Source organism: Xenopus tropicalis, chromosome 7 (genome assembly GCF_000004195.4).
Source record: "Xenopus tropicalis strain Nigerian chromosome 7, UCB_Xtro_10.0, whole genome shotgun sequence".
Classification (NCBI taxonomy): Eukaryota; Metazoa; Chordata; class Amphibia; order Anura; family Pipidae; genus Xenopus; species Xenopus tropicalis.
This window is the reverse complement of record NC_030683.2, coordinates 9,169,434-9,188,927: the sequence shown is the minus strand read 5'-3', so window position 1 is coordinate 9,188,927 and position 19,494 is coordinate 9,169,434. Positions and strand designations below refer to the sequence as shown.

General features: G+C 51.3%; 2 protein-coding genes across 4 annotated transcripts in view; both read left to right on the top strand.

Moving 5' to 3' along the window:
- The window catches only part of LOC116412330 (CD209 antigen-like protein E), a 14,159-nt gene extending 12,486 nt beyond the window's left edge, over window positions 1–1,673 (top strand). For all 3 annotated transcript variants that reach the window (XM_031906447.1, XM_031906446.1, XM_031906448.1), the window contains 2 exons: window positions 134–243; window positions 939–1,673. In XM_031906447.1, the coding sequence (XP_031762307.1) occupies window positions 134–243; window positions 939–1,101 (273 nt within the window). In that variant the 3' untranslated portion in view covers window positions 1,102–1,673. The remainder of the gene's footprint in view (window positions 1–133; window positions 244–938) is intronic.
- Window positions 1,674–4,166: 2,493 nt separating this feature from the next.
- necap1 (NECAP endocytosis associated 1) lies at window positions 4,167–19,215 on the top strand. The gene is made up of 8 exons (XM_031905979.1): window positions 4,167–4,364; window positions 10,666–10,766; window positions 12,241–12,345; window positions 14,934–15,015; window positions 15,129–15,237; window positions 17,599–17,782; window positions 17,972–18,068; window positions 18,441–19,215. Exons 1-8 carry the CDS (start codon window positions 4,222–4,224, stop codon window positions 18,487–18,489), a joined length of 870 nt encoding a protein of 289 aa, XP_031761839.1. The 5' UTR covers window positions 4,167–4,221; the 3' UTR covers window positions 18,490–19,215.
- The last annotated feature ends 279 nt before the right edge of the window (window positions 19,216–19,494 follow it).

The window sequence follows — 19,494 nt, the reverse complement described above, 5'->3', positions numbered from 1 at the left end:
TACTCCCCCTCTGCACACACAGTCATGTCCTCTTTACTCCCACACCCTTCAGCTCCGCATTCTATCTCATGGATATAAACCATACACAGCTTCACCCCTTCCTGGGGTATTACCAACCACACTTCTTTTTCAGAACTTCCTGAAGTCTATGGTGAAGAACGTGTCCTGGATTGGCTTGTCGGACCGCAAGAAGGAAGGGGACTGGCGCTGGGCAGATGGAACCCCCTATAATTCAGCCCCAAAGTAAGAGTCTAAGGCAGGAAAGGTGCAGAAGATGCCATTAAAGAGCAGTGTCTGGCTGTCTATACATTGGTTATGTACTTTAGCTGCTTTGTACAGAACTTTAACTTAAGTAGTGCAGCCATGTGGTTTTCCATGGTTGAAGCAAACTCTAGAAGACAGTATAGTATAGCAGTATAGTAGTAGTGCCACACTGAACATCCGTGGATGTTGCTTTACAGTTGCCTATAGAGAATGCCTCTGGCAAAGGACCAACCTAAAGAAGATTTTGTCACATGTGCTGATAAGCACCATAAGCACCCTTGGTGCCAGTGTCGGACTGGGACCCCAGGGGCCCACCAGAAAACCTTAGACCATGGCCCCACTCTCCAGCCTATTTTTAATCCTTTCCTTACTCAACCACTTTATTCTCCAAGTCTCTTTTATTTACACGCTAGCATCTATCCTTCCATCTATTTGTCCTGTTTATTCCCATTCAGAAATAGGGAATGGCCATGAAGTAGGCCAAATGGTTAGGAGCAGGAGGGCCCCCTGACTCCTGGACCCACCGGGAGTTTTCCTGGTATCCTTGTGGGCCAGTCCGACACTGCTTGGTGCCCTGTTTCTCGCCTGCCCTCTCTTTATAATACCTCTGTGATCTGTCTGTCTAGCCAGTAAGTGAATTAGGGAGCACTCATTTTCTTAACTCTCAAATCCAGATTCTGGCAGCCAAATCAGCCGGATAACAGAGGCAACGAAGATTGTGTCACTTTGTCCCCAGGCTGGCTCTGGAACGATGACAAGTGCCGCAAGCCGTACAACAGTGTGTGTGAGAGAAACGCTAACAAGGTCTTCCTGCAGGGGGGGATACTGAGTAACTAGCCCTCACAGCCCACTATCCTTGCTTACCTGTAGCCGTAGCTTTAGAGACCACACAGTGTGACACCCTGGCACTTTACTCTCCGTCCTTCAGTCATTTGGGGTTGGGCACTCACTGGCTATTGGCACATATTAAATGTAACATTGCTGGTATGGCTGGCATAAATGTTTATTAAACTGTTCCAATGTATTTCCTCTTACATAATACATAGTTACATAGGGTTGAAAAAAGACCAGAGTCCATCAAGCTCAACCCTTCCAAATAAACCCAGCACTCACAACCTATACTTACCAATCTATACACTCACATACATAAACTATATATGCAAACATTAATACTAACTGTATGTAACCCTTTCTTGGCACACTCACTTATTTTGGGCTGTATACTTGATTAACAGGAGATTTAGTTCCCTTTGCAATAGTGAAAGGTACTGGGAACTGGGGTTTTAGCGCAATGCCTCCACCTAGTGGACACTGAGGAGCACAGCTCAGGGGGATTTCCACTAGGAGCAGTTTGCAGCAAATTTTAACTTTATATAACGGTGTGAAAATAAAATACTTATAACATGCAACGGTATTGAACCCTGCTTTGGGAACGTGTGTGTGTTTAGCCCCTACAGTCCCACACTCCACTTCTAGTTCAGTTCTGGCAAAGTCCCTTCCCCAGAGCTCTTTCAGTTTCCCCAGGCAGCACTACCTGCCCCAAAGTACCTCTCCCTTTGGAATAGGCAGTTGCTCCCACGTAGCAGGCCCTGAGAAACACCTGTCCTCACCCAGGGGGGACACACAGGAGACTTTCCATACCTTTCCCTCAGATAGGTCCCTCACTGGGGACCCGCAGGGGGTAATAAAGTCACCCAACAGCAGTGTAACAGATCTCTCTTTACAGGCTGGCACTCCAAATGCTAAGCAGAGCTCCCCTCAGCCTTTACACAGTCACTGCTTACTGGGTGGTCTCTCTCTCCTTCTCTCTCCCAACAGGGCACTGGGGCTTCCAGCCAATCAGGTTCCTCCCCAGTCTGAGAAACAGGGGAAAGAGTTCTCTGATCCCCTACATGTAGATATTAGTATCACAATAGCCTTGCATACTGTGCTTGTTCAAGAACTCATCCAGGCCCCTTTTACATAATGATCATTACTAGGGGTGCAAATAGAAGAGACTGCCCAGAGTGGAGGCCAGGTAGGGCAAGATGGCGACAGCAGGGCAAGATGGCGGCAGCAGGGCAAGATGGCGGCAGCAGGGCAAGATGGCAACAGCAGGGCAAGATGGTGGCAGCAGCAGAGCAAGATGGCAACAGCAGGGCAAGATGGTGGCAGCAGCAGAGCAAGATGGCAACAGCAGGGCAAGATGGCAGCAGCAGGGCAAGATGGCAACAGCAGGGCAAGATGGCGGCAGCAGCAGGGCAAGATGGCGGCAGCAGCAGGGCAAGATGGCGGCAGCAGCAGGGCAAGATGGCGGCAGCAGCAGGGCAAGATGGCGGCAGCAGCAGGGCAAGATGGCGGCAGCAGCAGGGCAAGATGGCGGCAGCAGCAGGGCAAGATGGCGGCAGCAGCAGGGCAAGATGGCGGCAGCAGCAGGGCAAGATGGCGGCAGCAGGGCAAGATGGCAACAGCAGGGAAAGATGGCGGCAGCAGGGCGAGATGGCAACAGCAGGGCGAGATGGCAACAGCAGGGCGAGATGGCAACAGCAGGGCGAGATGGCAGCAGCAGGGCGAGATGGCAGCAGCAGGGCAAGATGGCGGCAGCAGCAGGGCAAGATGGCGGCAGCAGCAGGGCAAGATGGCGGCAGCAGCAGGGCAAGATGGCGGCAGCAGCAGGGCAAGATGCGCAGCAGCAGGGCAAGATGGCGGCAAGCAGCAGGGGCAAGATGGCGGCAGCAGCAGGGCAAGATGGCGGCAGCAGCAGGGCAAGATGGCGGCAGCAGCAGGGCAAGATGGCGGCAGCAGCAGGGCAAGATGGCGGCAGCAGCAGGGCAAGATGCTAGCAGTAGGGCAAGATGGCGGCAGCAGGGCAAGATGCTAGCAGTAGGGCAAGATGGCGGCAGCAGGGCAAGATGGCGGCAGCAGGGCAAGATGGCGGCAGCAGGGCAAGATGGCAGCAGCAGGGCAAGATGCGGCAGCAGCAGGGCAAGATGCTAGCAGTAGGGCAAGATGCTAGCAGTAGGGGCAAGATGGGCGGCAGCAGGGCAAGATGGCGCAGCAGTAGGAGGGCAAGATGGAAACAGCAGGTCAAGAATGGCGGCAGCAGTAGGAGGGCAAGATGGCAAAAGCAGGGCAAGATGGCAACAGCAGGGCAAGATGCTAGCAGTAGGGCAAGATGCTAGCAGTAGGGCAAGATGGCGGCAGCAGGGCAAGATGGCGGCAGCAGTAGGAGGGCAAGATGGAAACAGCAGGTCAAGATGGCGGCAGCAGTAGGAGGGCAAGATGGCGGCAGCAGGGCAAGATGGCAGCAGCAGGGCAAGATGGCAACAGCAGGGCAGGATGGCGGCAGCAGGGCAAGATGGCGGCAGCAGGGCAAGATGGCAACAGCAGGGCAGGATGGCGGCAGCAGGGCAAGATGGCGGCAGCAGGGCAAGATGGCGGCAGCAGGGCAAGATGGCAGCAATAGGGTTTTATAACAGCTCGACCCAACTGGCAGCACTTCAGTTTTACAGAGAGTGTTTATATTTCCCATCAGCCACCGTGCAGTTGATATTCTAAGTCCCTTATCACATTCATCATCATCCATCCATCCATCCAATCAATCCATCAATCATCATCAGTGTACCTGCTCACATACATGTGGGAAAGTAGTTACAATTACACAGACACAATGTTGGTTGGGAGTGTCTGGGAGTTACAGTCCAACAACAACTGGAGTGAATGGGGACAGCTGCACCTTTATTCCCCCTGCCAGGGAGATATTCAGCACTACCCCTCTTATCGCAATACATCACTGTACCCAGCCTGGCCCAATGTACAAGGGCCGAATACCGGGCCAATCACACGCACTCTCCAAATCACATGACCTAACCTATCGCCCCTGGGTCAGTAAAGCCAACCTCTGACTTCCGGTCACCTGACAATTCAGCCTCCGAGTCTTCATAGAGAGGGTTTTGCGAGCGCCCGGATGCTGTCTCCATGGTAACAGGCGGAAGTCAGCGTGTCAGCTGTCTGGGTAGCTTCAAGATGGCGGCTGAGGCGGAGTATGAGTCGGTACTGTGTGTAAAGCCCGATATCAACGTGTATCGGATCCCTCCGCGGGCATCGAACCGAGGGTACAGGTGAGAGATTACCGAAATCATCTGGGAGCAATGGCGCCCCGGCCTCAGTGTGCTACAGCCCGACTTACTGACTGCAGGGTGTCCCCTCCTTACCCAGGGACCCACAGCCATATAGTTACCCAGGGACCCACAGCCATATAGTTACCCAGGGACCCACAGCCATATAGTTACCCAGGGACCCACAGCCATATAGTTACCCAGGGACCCACAGCCATATAGTTACCCAGGGACCCACAGCCATATAATTACCAGGACCCACAGCCATATAGTACCCAGGGACCCACAGCCATATAATTACCAGGGACCCACAGCCATATAGTTACCCAGGGACCCACAGCCATATAGTTACCAGGGACCCACAGCCATATAGTTACCCAGGGCACCCACAGCCATATAGTTACCCAGGGACCCACAGCCCATATAGTTACCCAGGGACCCACAGCCATATAGTTACCCAGGGACCCACAGCCATATAGTTACCCAGGGACCCACAGCCATATAGTTACCCAGGGACCCACAGCCATATAGTTACCCAGGGACCCACCAGCCATATAGTTACCCAGGGACCCACAGCCATATAGTTACCCAGGGACCCACAGCCATATAGTTACCCAGGGACCCACAGCCATATAGTTACCCAGGGACCCACAGCCATATAGTTACCCAGGGACCCACAGCCATATAGTTACCCAGGGACCCACAGCCATATACAGTGGAGGAAATAATTATTTTACCCCTCACTGATTTTGTAAGTTTGTCCAATGACAAAGAAATGAAAAGTCTCAGAACAGTATCATTTCAATGGTAGGTTTAACAGTGGCATATAGCACATCAAAAGGAAAATCGAAAAAATAACTTTAAATAAAAGATAGCAACTGATTTGCATTTCATTGAGTGAAATAAGTTTTTGAACCCTCTAACAAAAAAAGACTTAATACTTAGTGGAAAAACCCTTGTTTGCAAGCACAGAGGCCAAACGTTTCTTGTAATTGATGAGCAAGTTTGCGCACATTTTAGGAGGAATGTTGGTCCCACTCCTCTTTGCAGATCATCTCTAAATCCCTAAGGTTTCTGTCTCTGTGCAACTCTGAGCTTGAGCTCCCTCCATAGGTTTTCTATTGGATTAAGGTCCGGAGACTGACTAGGCCACTCCATGACCTTAATGTGCTTCTTCTTGAGCCACTCCTTTGTTGCCTTTGCTGTATGTTTTGGGTCATTGTCGTGCTGGAACACCCATCCACGACCCATTTTCAGTTTCCTGGCAGAGGGAAGGAGGTTGTCGTTCAGGATTTCACGATACATGGCTCCGTCCATTTTCCCATTAATGCGAATAAGTTGTCCTGTGCCCTTAGCAGAAAAACACCCCCAAAGCAAAATGTTTCCACCCCCATGCCTGACGGTGGGGACGGTGTTTTGGGGGTCATAGGCAGCATTTTTTCTTCCTCCAAACACAGCGAGTTGAGTTAATGCCAAAGAGCTCTATTTTGGTCTCATCAGACCACAGCGCCTTCTCCCAGTCACTCACAGAATCATTCAGGTGTTCATTGGCAAACTTCAGACGGGCCTGCACATGTGCCTTCTTGAGCAGGGGGACCTTGCGAGCCCTGCAGGATTTTAATCCATTGCGGTGTAATGTGTTTCCAATGGTTTTCTTGGTGACTGTGGTCCCTGCTAATTTGAGGTCATTAACTAACTCCTCCCGTGTAGTTCTAGGATGCTTTTTCACCTTTCTCAGAATCATTGACACCCCACGAGGTGAGATCTTGCGTGGAGCCCCAGAGCGAGGTCGATTGATGGTCATTTTGTGCCCCTTCCATTTTCGAACAATCGCACCAACAGTTGTCACCTTCTCTCCCAGCTTCTTGCTAATGGTTTTGTAGCCCATTCCAGCCTTGTGCAGGTCTACAATTTGGTCTCTGACATCCTTGGACAGCTCTTTGGTCTTTCCCATGTTGGAGAGTTTGGAGTCTGCTTGATTGATTGATTCTGTGGACAGGTGTCTTTTATACAGGTGACTAGTTAAGACAGGTGTCCTTAATGAGGTTGACTAATTGAGTAGAAGTGTCTAACCACTCTGTGGGAGCCAGAACTCTTAGGGCTCTGGCACACGGGGGAGATTAGTCGCCCGCGATAAAACTCCCTGTTCGCGGGCGACTAATCTCCCCGAGTTGCCTACCCCTGCCATCCCACCGGCGATTTCCCGAAATCGCCCCGCCGCGTCTGCCATCCCGCTGGCGACTTACATGTTCGCCGGTGGGATGGCAGGGGGAAGGCAACTCGGGGAGATTAGTCGCCCGCGAGCAGGGAGTTTTGCCGCGGGCGACTAATCTCCCCGTGTACCAGAGCCCTTAATGGTTGGTAGGGGTTCAAAAACTTATTTCACTCAATGAAATGTAAATCAGTTGCTATCTTTTATTTAAAGTTATTTTTTCGATTTTCCTTTTGATGTGCTATCTGCCACTGTTAAAATAAACCTACCATTGAAATGATACTGTTCTGAGACTTTTCATTTCTTTGTCATTGGACAAACTTACAAAATCAGTGAGGGGTCAAATAATTATTTCCTCCACTGTAGTTACCCAGGGACCCACAGCCATATAGTTACCCAGGGACCCACAGCCATATAGTTACCCAGGGACCCACAGCCATATAGTTACCCAGGGACCCACAGCCATATAGTTACCCAGGGACCCACAGCCATATAGTTACCCAGGGACCCACAGCCATATAGTTACCCAGGGACCCACAGCCATATAGTTACCCAGGGACCCCACAGCCATATAATTACCCAGGGACCCACAGCCATATAATTACCCAGGGACCCACAGCCATATAATTACCCAGGGGACCCACAGCCATATAATTACCCAGGGACCCACAGCCATATAATTACCCAGGGACCCACAGCCATATAATTACCCAGGGACCCACAGCCATATAGTTAACCAGGGACCCACAACCATATAGTTACCCAGGGACTCACAGCCATATAGTTACCCAGGGATAGAGACTCACAGCCGTATAATTACCCAGGGACCCACAGCCATATAGTTACCCAGGGATAGAGACTCACAGCCGTATAATTACCCAGGGATAGAGACTCACAGCCGTATAATTACCCAGGGATAGAGACTCACAGCCGTATATTTACCCAGGGATAGAGACTCACAGACGTATAATTACCCAGGGATAGAGACTCACAGCCGTATAATTACCCAGGGATAGAGACCCACAGCCATAATAGTTACCCAGGGACCCACAGCCATATAATTACCCAGGGACCCACAGCCATATAATTACCCAGGGACTCACAGCCATATAGTTACCCAGGGACCCACAGCCATATAGTTACCCAGGGATGGAGACTCACAGCCATATAGTTACCCAGGGACCCACAGCCATATAGTTACCCAGGGATAGAGACTCACAGCCATATAGTTACCCAGGGATAGAGACTCACAGCCATATAGTTACCCAGGGATAGAGACTCACAGCCATATAGTTACCCAGGGATAGAGACTCACAGCCGTTATAATTACCCAGGGATAGAGACCCACAGCCATATAGTTACCCAGGGACCCACAGCCATATAGTTACCCAGGGACCCACAGCCATATAGTTACCCAGGGACCCACAGCCATATAGTTACCAGGGACTCACAGCCATATAGTTACCCAGGGACCCACAGCCATATAATTACCCAGGGATAGAGACTCACAGCCATATAATTACCCAGGACTCACAGCCATATAATTACCCAGGGACCCACAGCCATATAATTACCCAGGGATAGAGACTCACAGCCATATAATTACCCAGGGATAGAGACTCACAGCCGTATAATTACCCAGGGACCCACAGCCATATAATTACCCAGGGATAGAGACTCACAGCCGTATAATTACCCAGGGATAGAGACTCACAGCCGTATAATTACCCAGGGATAGAGACTCACAGCCGTATAATTACCCAGGGATAGAGACTCACAGCCGTATAATTACCCAGGGATAGAGACTCACAGCCGTATAATTACCCAGGGAACCCCGTATAATTACCCAGGGATAGAGACTTACAGCCGTATAATTACCCAGGGATAGAGACCCACAGCCGTATAATTACCCAGGGACCCACAGCCGTATAATTACCCAGGGATAGAGACTCACAGCCGTATAATTACCCAGGGATAGAGACTCACAGCCATATAATTACCCAGGGATAGAGACTCACAGCCATATAATTACCCAGGGACCCACAGCCATATAATTACCCAGGGACTCACAGCCATGTAGTTACCCAGGGACCCACAGCCATATAGTTACCCAGGGACCCACAGCCATATAGTTACCCAGGGACCCACAGCCATATAGTTACCCAGGGACCCACAGCCATATAGTTACCCAGGGACCCACAGCCATATAGTTACCCAGGGACCCACAGCCATATAGTTACCAGGGACCCACAGCCATATTACCCAGGGACCCACAGCCATATAATTACCCCAGGGACCCACAGCCATATAATTACCCAGGGACCCACAGCCATATAATTACCCAGGGACCCACAGCCATATAATTACCCAGGGACCCACAGCCATATAGTTAACCAGGGACCCACAACCATATAGTTACCCAGGGACTCACAGCCATATAGTTACCCAGGGATAGAGACTCACAGCCATATAGTTACCCAGGGATAGAGACTCACAGCCGTATAATTACCCAGGGACCCACAGCCATATAGTTACCAGGGATAGAGACTCACAGCCGTATAATTACCCAGGGATAGAGACTCACAGCCGTATAATTACCCAGGGATAGAGACTCACAGCCATATAGTTACCCAGGGATAGAGACTCACAGCCGTATAATTACCCAGGGACCCACAGCCATATAGTTACCCAGGGATAGAGACTCACAGCCGTATAATTACCCAGGGATAGAGACTCACAGCCGTATAATTACCCAGGGATAGAGACTCACAGCCGTATATTTACCCAGGGATAGAGACTCACAGACGTATAATTACCCAGGGATAGAGACTCACAGCCGTATAATTACCCAGGGATAGAGACCCACAGCCATATAGTTACCCAGGGACCCACAGCCATATAATTACCCAGGGACCCACAGCCATATAATTACCCAGGGACTCACAGCCATATAGTTACCCAGGGACCCACAGCCATATAGTTACCCAGGGATGGAGACTCCACAGCCATATAGTTACCCAGGGACCCACAGCCATATAGTTACCCAGGGATAGAGACTCACAGCCATATAGTTACCCAGGGACCCACAGCCATATAGTTACCCAGGGATAGAGACTCACAGCCATATAGTTACCCAGGGATAGAGACTCACAGCCATATAGTTACCCAGGGATAGAGACTCACAGCCGTATAATTACCCAGGGATAGAGACCCACAGCCATATAGTTACCCAGGGACCCACAGCCATATAGTTACCCAGGGACCCACAGCCATATAGTTACCCAGGGACCCACAGCCATATAGTTACCCAGGGACTCACAGCCATATAGTTACCCAGGGACCCACAGCCATATAATTACCCAGGGATAGAGACTCACAGCCATATAATTACCCAGGGACTCACAGCCATATAATTACCCAGGGACCCACAGCCATATAATTACCCAGGGATAGAGACTCACAGCCATATAATTACCCAGGGATAGAGACTCACAGCCGTATAATTACCCAGGGACCCACAGCCATATAATTACCCAGGGATAGAGACTCACAGCCGTATAATTACCCAGGGATAGAGACTCACAGCCGTATAATTACCCAGGGATAGAGACTCACAGCCGTATAATTACCCAGGGATAGAGACTCACAGCCGTATAATTACCCAGGGATAGAGACTCACAGCCGTATAATTACCCAGGGATAGAGACTTACAGCCGTATAATTACCCAGGGATAGAGACCCACAGCCGTATAATTACCCAGGGACCCACAGCCGTATAATTACCCAGGGATAGAGACTCACAGCCGTATAATTACCCAGGGATAGAGACTCACAGCCATATAATTACCCAGGGATAGAGACTCACAGCCATATAATTACCCAGGGACCCACAGCCATATAATTACCCAGGGACTCACAGCCATATAATTACCCAGGGACTCACAGCCATATAATTACCCAGGGACTCACAGCCATATAATTACCCAGGGACTCACAGCCATATAATTACCCAGGGATAGAGACTCTCAGCCGTATAATTACCCAGGGATGGAGGGGCAGATTCCCCATGTTACTCTGCCATTGCACTCACAGGGCATCTGACTGGAAACTCGACCAACCTGATTGGACAGGAAGGATGAGACTCACCTCTAAAGGGAAAGTCGCGTTCATCAAGTTGGAGGACAAAGTGTCAGGTACTGAATGTGCCACTGAGTCCTCTTCATCCAGTCGCTCCCCCGGCCTGTGGGTCTCATCCTGGCTCAGCAGCACTCCCACCCCCCTAAGGTTTAGCCACTCTCCTACGCCTCCCTTATTCCTGTCCCTGCCCTCCCACGCCTCCCTTAGGCCTGTCTCTGCCCTCCCACGCCTCCCTTAGGCCTGTCCCTGCCCTCCCACGCCTCCCTTAGGCCTGTCTCTTCCCTCCCACGCCTCCCTTAGGCCTGTCTCTGCCCTCCCACGCCTCCCTTAGGCCTGTCCCTGCCCTCCCACGCCTCCCTTAGGCCTGTCCCTGCCCTCCCACGCCTCCCTTAGGCCTGTCCCTGCCCTCCCACGCCTCCCTTAGGCCTGTCCCTGCCCTCCCACGCCTCCCTTAGGCCTGTCCCTGCCCTCCCACGCCTCCCTTAGGCCTGTCTCTTCCCTCCCACGCCTCCCTTAGGCCTGTCCCTGCCCTCCCACGCCTCCCTTAGGCCTGTCTCTTCCCTCCCACGCCTCCCTTAGGCCTGTCCCTGCCCTCCCACGCCTCCCTTAGGCCTGTCCCTGCCCTCCCACGCCTCCCTTAGGCCTGTCCCTGCCACGCCTCCCTTAGGCCTGTCCTCTGCCCTCCCACGCTCCCTTAGGCCTGTTCTGCCCTCCCCGCCTCCCTTAGGCCTGTCTCTGCTCCTCCACGCCTCCCTTAGGCCTGTCCCTGCCCTTCCACGCCTCCTTAGGCTGCCCTGCCCTCCCACGCGCTCCCTTAGGCCTGTCTCTTCCCTCCCACGCCTCCCTTAGGCCTGTCTCTTCCCTCCCACGCCTCCCTTAGGCCTGTCTCTTCCCTCCCACGCCTCCCTTAGGCCTGTCCCTGGCCCTCCCACGCCTCCCTAGGCCTGTCCCTGCCCTCCCACGCCTCCCTTAGGCCTGTCTCTCCCTCCCAACGCCTCCTTAGGCCTGTCTCTTCCCTCCCACGCCTCCCTTAGGCCTGTCTCTCCTCCCACGCCTCCCTTAGGCCTGTCTCTTCCCTCCCACGCCTCCCTTAGGCCTGTCTCTTCCCTCCCACGCCTCCCTTAGGCCTGTCCCTCCCTCCCACGCCTCCCTTAGGCCTGTCCCTGCCCTCCCACGCCTCCCTTAGGCCTGTCCTCTCCTCCCACGCCTCCCTTAGGCCTGTCTCTTCCCTCCCACGCCTCCCTTAGGCCTGTCTCTGCCCTCCCACGCCTCCCTTAGGCCTGTCCCTGCCCTCCCACGCCTCCCTTAGGCCTGTCTCTTCCCTCCCACGCCTCCCTTAGGCCTGTCCCTGCCCTCCCACGCCTCCCTTAGGCCTGTCCCTTCCTTCCCACGCCTCCCTTAGGCCTGTCTCTTCCCTCCCACGCCTCCCTTAGGCCTGTCCCTGCCCTCCCACACCTCCCTTAGTGGCTTCCTGAGTGGCTATTGCAGGGAAACTCCCACTAACGCTCTGCTTGCCCCGCCCCCATATAGGAGAGCTCTTCGCTCAGGCGCCGGTCGATCAGTTCCCGGGGATTGCGGTGGAAACAGTGACAGATTCCAGCCGCTACTTTGTTATTAGGATTCAGGATGGGAACGGTAAGGATGGCAGTCAGTGGGATAGGGCGGAGCTTACTGGGGGCCCAGTGATGGGGAGGGCACACGTTTCCTGGCTGCCGCACAATATCATTTTAAATATTTATTACTGTCTGACTTTCCCTATGACTGTATCTGTAGCAGTGTGTTCCATATTCCCTTTAAAGGGGTTCTTCACTTTGCGTTAACTTGTAGGGAGTATTCTAAGACAATTTACAATTGGTCTTCATTTTTGATTATTTGTACTTACTATTTTTCTGCTGCTCCCTGGTTGCTAGGGTACACATGACCCTAGCAACCAGGGTGTGGTTTAAATGAGAGACCGGAGAGGGGCTGAATAGAAAGATGAAAAAGTAACAATAAAATTGTAGCCTCACAGAGCAATATTCTGCTATTCGGATACAGTTTGCAATTGGTCTTCATTTATTATTATTTGCAGTTTTTGAATTATTTAGCGTTTTGTTCAGCAGCTCTTAAGTTTGGAATTTCAGCAGCTATCTGGTTGCTAGGGTCCAATCTAACCTAGAAACCAGGCAGTGATTTGAAAGAGAGACAGGAACATGAATAGAGGAGGAGCCTAAATAGAAAGATAAGGAATAAAAAGAAACAGAAACAATAAAACTGGAGCCTCACAGAGCAATAGGGTTTGGCTGCCGGGGTCAGTGACCCCCATTTGAGAGCTGCAAAGAGTCAGAAGGAGACAATTAATATAAAAAAAAAAAAAAAACTTTACAAAATAAAAAATGAAGACCAACTGAAAAGTTGCTAACAATAGGACTTTCTATAGCATACTCAAAGCTAACCTGAAGGCGAACCACTTCTTTAAGTTATGGTGATCCAAGTTACAGAAAGATCCAAGTTACAGAAAGCCCCACACATTCTGTATAATAGATCCTATACTTCCTGTACTCAGAATAATGGCATGGAAGGTACAAGGTATAAGTGATACAGTTGAATAGAGAACCAGTAGGAACAAAGGGAATGAGGTCTTTACTAAACCCCCTGTCTGACTCCCCCAGCTCCATCATACCTCTCCCATACAGTAACTGCTCTCTCTCTTTCTTCCCTTCTCTCTCTCTTACTCCCCTTCTCTCTCTTTCACCCCTTTTCCCCCCTCTCCCTCCCTCTCCCGCTCCCCTCTCTCTCTCTCTCTCCCCCTCCCCTCTCTCTCTCCCCCTTCCCTCTCTCTCTCCCCCTTCCTCTCTCTCTCTCCCCCTTTCTCTCTCTCTCTCCCCCTTCTCCTCTCTCTCTCCCCCTTTCTCTCTCTCTCTCCCCCTTTCTCTCTCTCTCTCCCCCTTTCTCTCTCTCTCTCCCCCTCTCTCTCTTCTCCCCCTTCTCTCTCTTCTCCCCCTTCTCTCTCTTCTCCCCCTCTCTCTCTCTCTCCCCCTTCTCTCTCTTTCTCCCCCTCTCTCTCTTTCTCCCTCTCCCTCTCTCCCCCTCCCCTCTCTTTCTTTCTCCCCCTTTTAAATCAAATCAAATGAGCTTTATTGGCAGGACCAAATACATTTAGCATTGCCAAAGCAGGTATAGGGTGTAATGGGTTGGGTTAGGGGGTCAGTATATTGGAATGGGGGGGTTTAAGGGGTGGGGATATGGGGACAGGGGAAAGTCCTGTCTCTCTCAGTCTATGACAGTCAGTTACATATTGTGCTGCCATTGTTGCTGTTGGTGCCCCTTCTCCCAGTAGGATGTATGTATGTATGTATATCTTTATTTATAAAGCGCTACTTATGTACGCAGCGCTGTACAGTAGAATACATTAATACAGACAGGGGGGTTAAATATAATGGATAAATACAAAGTATAACAATAAATACAAATAAATACAAGGTACAGTTGCAATAAGAGTCAAAGACACAAGAGGAAGGAGGTCCCTGCCCCGTAGAGCTTACAATCTATATGCAGAGGATGCAGAGTTTTCTCTTTTCTTCTATAGATGGGAAGTCTGGGATGTGATGGGAGAGTCTCTGGCAGTGGGCATCTCTCAGGGCTGAGTATTTGGGGCAGTGTAGCAGGAAGTGGGTCTCATCCCCTACTGCCCCCTGGTCACATCGCTGGCACAGCCGGCTCTCCCTGGGCCTGTAGGTCTGTCGGTGCCGACCCAGTTCAATCTCCAGGCTGTGGGCACTCAGTCTGTACTGGCTCAGGATCTGTCTGTCTTTGGGCTTCTGTAGTCTTTCTCCCCCCCTCTCTCTCTTTCTTCCCCTCTCTCTCTTTCTCCCCCTCTCTCACTTTCTTCCCCTCTCTCTTTCTCCCCTCTCTCTCTTTCGCCCCTTCTCCCCCTCTCCCTCTCTCCTTCTCCCTTTCACCCTCTCTCGCTTTCTCCCCCTCTCTCGCTTTCTCCCCCTCCCTCCCTCTCTCTCTCTCCCCCCTCTCTCTCTCTCTCTCTCCCCCTCTCTCTCTCTCCCCCTCTCTCTCTCCCCCTCTCTCTCTCTCTCTCTCCCCCTCTCCCACTCTCTTCCCCTCTCCTCTCCCTCTCTCCCCCTCTCTCTCCCCCTCTCCCCTCCCCTCTTTCTCCCTCTCTCCCCTCCCTTCCCCCCCCTCTTTCTCCCCCTCTCCCCTCCCCACACTAACCATTTATTTCCCTGTAGGAAGAAGCGCCTTCATTGGCATTGGCTTCTCTGATCGGGGAGATGCCTTTGACTTCAATGTATCTTTGCAGGATCACTTTAAGTAAGTCTGACTGTGGCCCCGCCTTACATTCATGGTGTATTTATGAAATCCTCTGTTCTACAGACAAAACCGTTTGCTCCAGTTGCACAATGTTTCTATTTGCTCTGACACAGGTGGGTGAAGCAGGAATCTGACTTCTCTAAGGAGCCTGTGGGACAGGACAATCAGCCCAAACTCGATTTAGGATTCAAAGAAGGTCAGACGATCAAGCTCAATATTGGGGTACGTGCGCTTTATTAATGGATTTATTTATTGTTACCGCACAGAATTTTTAAAAAAAATGTAATTGAATGTTGTAACACCAGCGCCACCTGCTGGTCAGTAACTGCACAGAGAGATTTCCCTTCAGAAGGGAAACAGAGGAGGGTTCTGATGTTGTTCTGCCCAGGATAGAGATCAGCAGCCTCAGGGCCCTTTCCCATCTCCTTCCTGAGCCACATCAGGACCCTTCTCTGTTTCCCTTCCCAAGGTAAGCACCTCCCCCTACTGTTTTATAACAATATCCAGTTGTAACTGTGACTCATTTTTGGAAAATGTTTGTCTGTATTTGGTCTTTTGGTCTTTAAATTGTGCAAAACTATAAGTTCCATGCAGGATGCTGCCGCTTTGCAGAGCGATTTGACTAAACTGGAAAACTGGGCAGCAAACTGGAAAATGAGGTTCAATGTTGATAAGTGCAAAGTTATGCACTTTGGTAGAAATAATATAAACGCAAACTATCTACTGAATGGTAGTGTGTTGGGGGTTTCCTTAATGGAGAAGGATCTAGGGGTTTGTGTTGATAACAAGTTGTCTAATTCCAGGCAGTGTCATTCTGTGGCTACTAAAGCAAATAAAGTGCTGTCTTGTATAAAAAAGGGCATTGACTCAAGGGATGAGAACATAATTTTGCCCCTTTATAGGTCCCTGGTAAGGCCTCACCTTGAGTATGGGGGGCAGTTTTGGGCTCCAGTCCTTAAGAAGGATATTAATGAGCTGGAGAGAGTGCAGAGACTGCAACTAAACTGGTAAAGGGGATGGAAGGGTTAAACTATGAGGTGAGACTGTCAGGGTTGGGGTTGTTTTCTCTGGAAAAGAGGCGCTTGCGAGGGGACATGATTACTCTGTACAAGTACATTAGAGGGGATTATAGGCAGATGTGGGGGTTCTTTTTTCCCATAAAAACAATCAGCGCACCAGAGGTCACCCCTTTAGATTAGAGGAAAGGAGCTTCCATTTGAAGCAGCGTAGGGGGTTCCTCACGGTGAGGGCAGTGAGGGGGTTGGGGAATGCCCTTCCTAGTGATGTGGTAATGGCAGATTCTGTTAATGCCTTTAAGAGGGGCCTGGATGAGTTCTTGAACAAGCAGAATATCCAAGGCTATTGTGATACTAATATCTACAGTTAGTACTAGTGGTTGTATATATAGTGTATGTATGTGAGTGTATAGATTGGTAGGTGTGGGTTAGGTGTGCTGGGTTTACTTGGATGGGTTGAACTTGATGGACACTGGTCTTTTTTCAACGCTATGTAACTATGTAACTATGTAATAATAATGTGTCTCTCTCTGACTGTACAGTTACAGGAACTGACCAGCAGGTGGCGCTGTTGCTTCAAAATTCATTATATTGGCAGATAATAACAACTTAAATACGTCTGAAACTGAGAAAAATAATTATATATTGCTTATAATAAGCACCCCGAGCTGGAGGATGCTGGGGGGGGGGGAGCTTGAGGATGCTGGGGGGGGGAGCTTGAGGATGCTGGGGGGGGGAGCTTGAGGATGCTGGGGGGGGGGAGCTTGAGGATGCTGGGGGGGGGAGCTTGAGGATGCTGGGGGGGGGAGCTTGAGGATGCTGGGGGGGGGAGCTTGAGGATGCTGGGGGGGAGCTTGAGGATGCTGGGGGGGAGCTTGAGGATGCTGGGGGGGGAGCTTGAGGATGCTGGGGGGGAGCTGAGGATGCTGGGGGGGAGCTGGAGGATGCTGGGGGGAGGGAGCTGGGAGGACTGGAGGGTGTAGGGGGAGCAGGAGGATGCTGGGGAGGGAACTGGAGGATGCTGAGGGGGAGCAGGAGGATGCTGGGGAGGGAACTGGAGGGTGTAGGGGGAGCTGGAGGATGGTGGGGGGGGAGCTGCAGGGTGTAGGGGGAGCTGGACGATGCTTGGGACAGAACTGGAGGATGTCTGGGGGGGGGGAACTGGAGGGTGTAGGGGGAGCAGGAAGCAGTGGGGAGCAGCCCATAGTATGAGGACACTGGGGGAGGACCAGCAATGTTTTAGGGGCCCCTGAGCAGACTGGGGGCAATAAAAATGCCTTGGAGGCCCAAGCACCCTACAGGCCTCTGGTTGGCTGGCCCTGCCCCATAGAGAACAGCACACCAGGTACGGGCCCCAGTAGGCCTACTTCCTGCCTGACCATGGGAAATGGAACCGCAAGGGGAAGTCCAGAGAATCAGCTCTGGTGGGGGTGGGGGGGGGGGGGGGCAAATGGCAATGGGGCCAGGTTTCTGCCCAAGTGCAATTATTATTCAGAAACATCACTTTCTACAAAAACTGCCTCTTTCTTTAATCTATTGTGACAGAACATTGGCTTTTTCCCCTTAGAACATGAAAAAGAAGGAAGGCGCCAGTAAGCCCCGAGGTGGAACTGGAACCGGCAGTATTACTCTCCTGCCCCCGCCTCCTGGGGGTAAAATATCTGCCCCACCCGTAGCGGTGTCCAATTCTATCCCAGTTGCGAATCATGTGACTCCCCCACCCCTGCAGCCCACCAATACTACAAGCCCAGGTAACAATCAGCCTTTTATAGTGTATTTAGCACTTCCCTGCCCCCCCCAGGCTGGGGCCTGCCCTTACACTCCAGCCTGTGTTTGCCCCTGTTTAAAGGTACAGGCACATTTAATATTGGCTTTGATGTTTCTCATGCACTTTTACGTATTATAACTGACTGCCCCCCATTATGTCCTTTCTTTATCAGATATCCTCCTAGACTTGGACTTGGACTCCCCAGTACCAGCACCTAAAGCGGCCAGTACCTCATCAGACCTTTGGGGGGACTTCAGTACTGCCGGCAGGTGAGGACACATTGGCTTTGGCACAGATAGAACAACAGTAGGAATAAATCCCATTTATATGCTGAAATCGGGCTGCAAAACAGTTCTTCTCTTTCTGCATCATTTGAAATCCTGGCAGGGGAGGAGGGACTAAAACATTGATGTTACAACTTCCCCACAGCTTACAGGCAGCATGCAGGAACTACATAACCCACAATGCATTGCATTGGGATGTTCCTTTCCTTATCAACATCACGTGTGCAGCAGGGGATTGTGGGAATGCAGGCTGAGGGCAGGCAACTACTGTTACAAAGTAGTCAGCTAGACCAGCAACAGGGGAACAGACGCTAATATTTCCCCTTTTCTCTGTCTCTCCCCCCCCCCCCCCTGCAGCAATGTGGCCGCCCCGGCTCCGCAGCCCACTAGCTGGGTTCAGTTCTAGCCGCTGATGTCAGACTCGTCCCTTGTCCCCTCTGGAGAACAGAAAGACCCCTCTGCGCTTACAGGGGACCAGCACTACCAGGACACATATCATTGTAACACTTTCATTGCCAGGCTGGGTGGGGGGGCAGAGCCGCTCCTTCTCATTGGTCCCAGCTGCGTTTTTACCCCTCCCTGTCGTGTCATTTTTTCATTTACTTAAAACTCAGTGTTGCTGCAGTTTTGCTGCCGCGTCTCTGTCCCGTCGCCTCTTATTGCCATAACCAGGGACAGGGCTGTGTGTCCATTCTGTGTGTGATCCGTAGCCCTCATAGCTGAACAGCGCCACCAATCAGCACCATTCCTCAGCCCGTGGCATTACATTCCGCTGAGCAGTGCCCGCTTCCCCCACGCATGCCGGCTCGCTAGGGAAGGACAGAATGTGTATATGGGTGTGCCAGTTGCTCTGCACAATACGGGGGGGGGGGTTTGTTTATGTTGCTGCTGCCCCTGTAATCAGTACGGGGAGAGCGGTGCTGCCTGCGGCACCGATTTTAACGTGCAATTTATTTGTTCATTTTGAGTAGCCATACTTGCCACATGTCCTCTCGCGGGGTGGCGGAAGGGAGCGCCCACTCATTCAATGAACTTAGATTTGTGTCTGTATTTCCGTTGTGTAGCCATGAAAATCTATTTATTATGTTGTGAACCCGGTCCATGTGTATATAATAAACTAACTGTTACCATGGCTTGTGTATGGCAGTTGAAATGAATAATAATGCTGCCTGGTTGTCTGGGCCAGTGACACCTAGCAACCAGGAAGCAGCTGTGTTTGTCCCGGTTACACTGCCGGGCTGCTCAGACACTGACGTAAGCAAAGGGATCTGGGGGTTGTACCTAGAGGTACCCCAGTTTCCCCAGGCAGTGTTAAATCATCAAGCATGATGCGAATGCTACAGGGCTGATAAGTACTCAGTTATTCATCCGTTCTGCTGCAGAACACACCGGTTTCAAAGCTGCCGATCTG

What these genes read in the sequence shown, in the direction of transcription:
- necap1 (XM_031905979.1), top strand. Translation starts at nt 4,222, where the DNA reads ATGGTAACAGGCGGAAGTCAGCGTGTCAGCTGTCTGGGTAGCTTCAAG. An exon ending in GCATCGAACCGAGGGTACAG is followed by an intron (nt 4,365 to 10,665) that starts GTGAGAGATTAC and finishes TTGCACTCACAG; the next exon opens with GGCATCTGACTGGAAACTCG. An exon ending in GTTGGAGGACAAAGTGTCAG is followed by an intron (nt 10,767 to 12,240) that starts GTACTGAATGTG and finishes GCCCCCATATAG; the next exon opens with GAGAGCTCTTCGCTCAGGCG.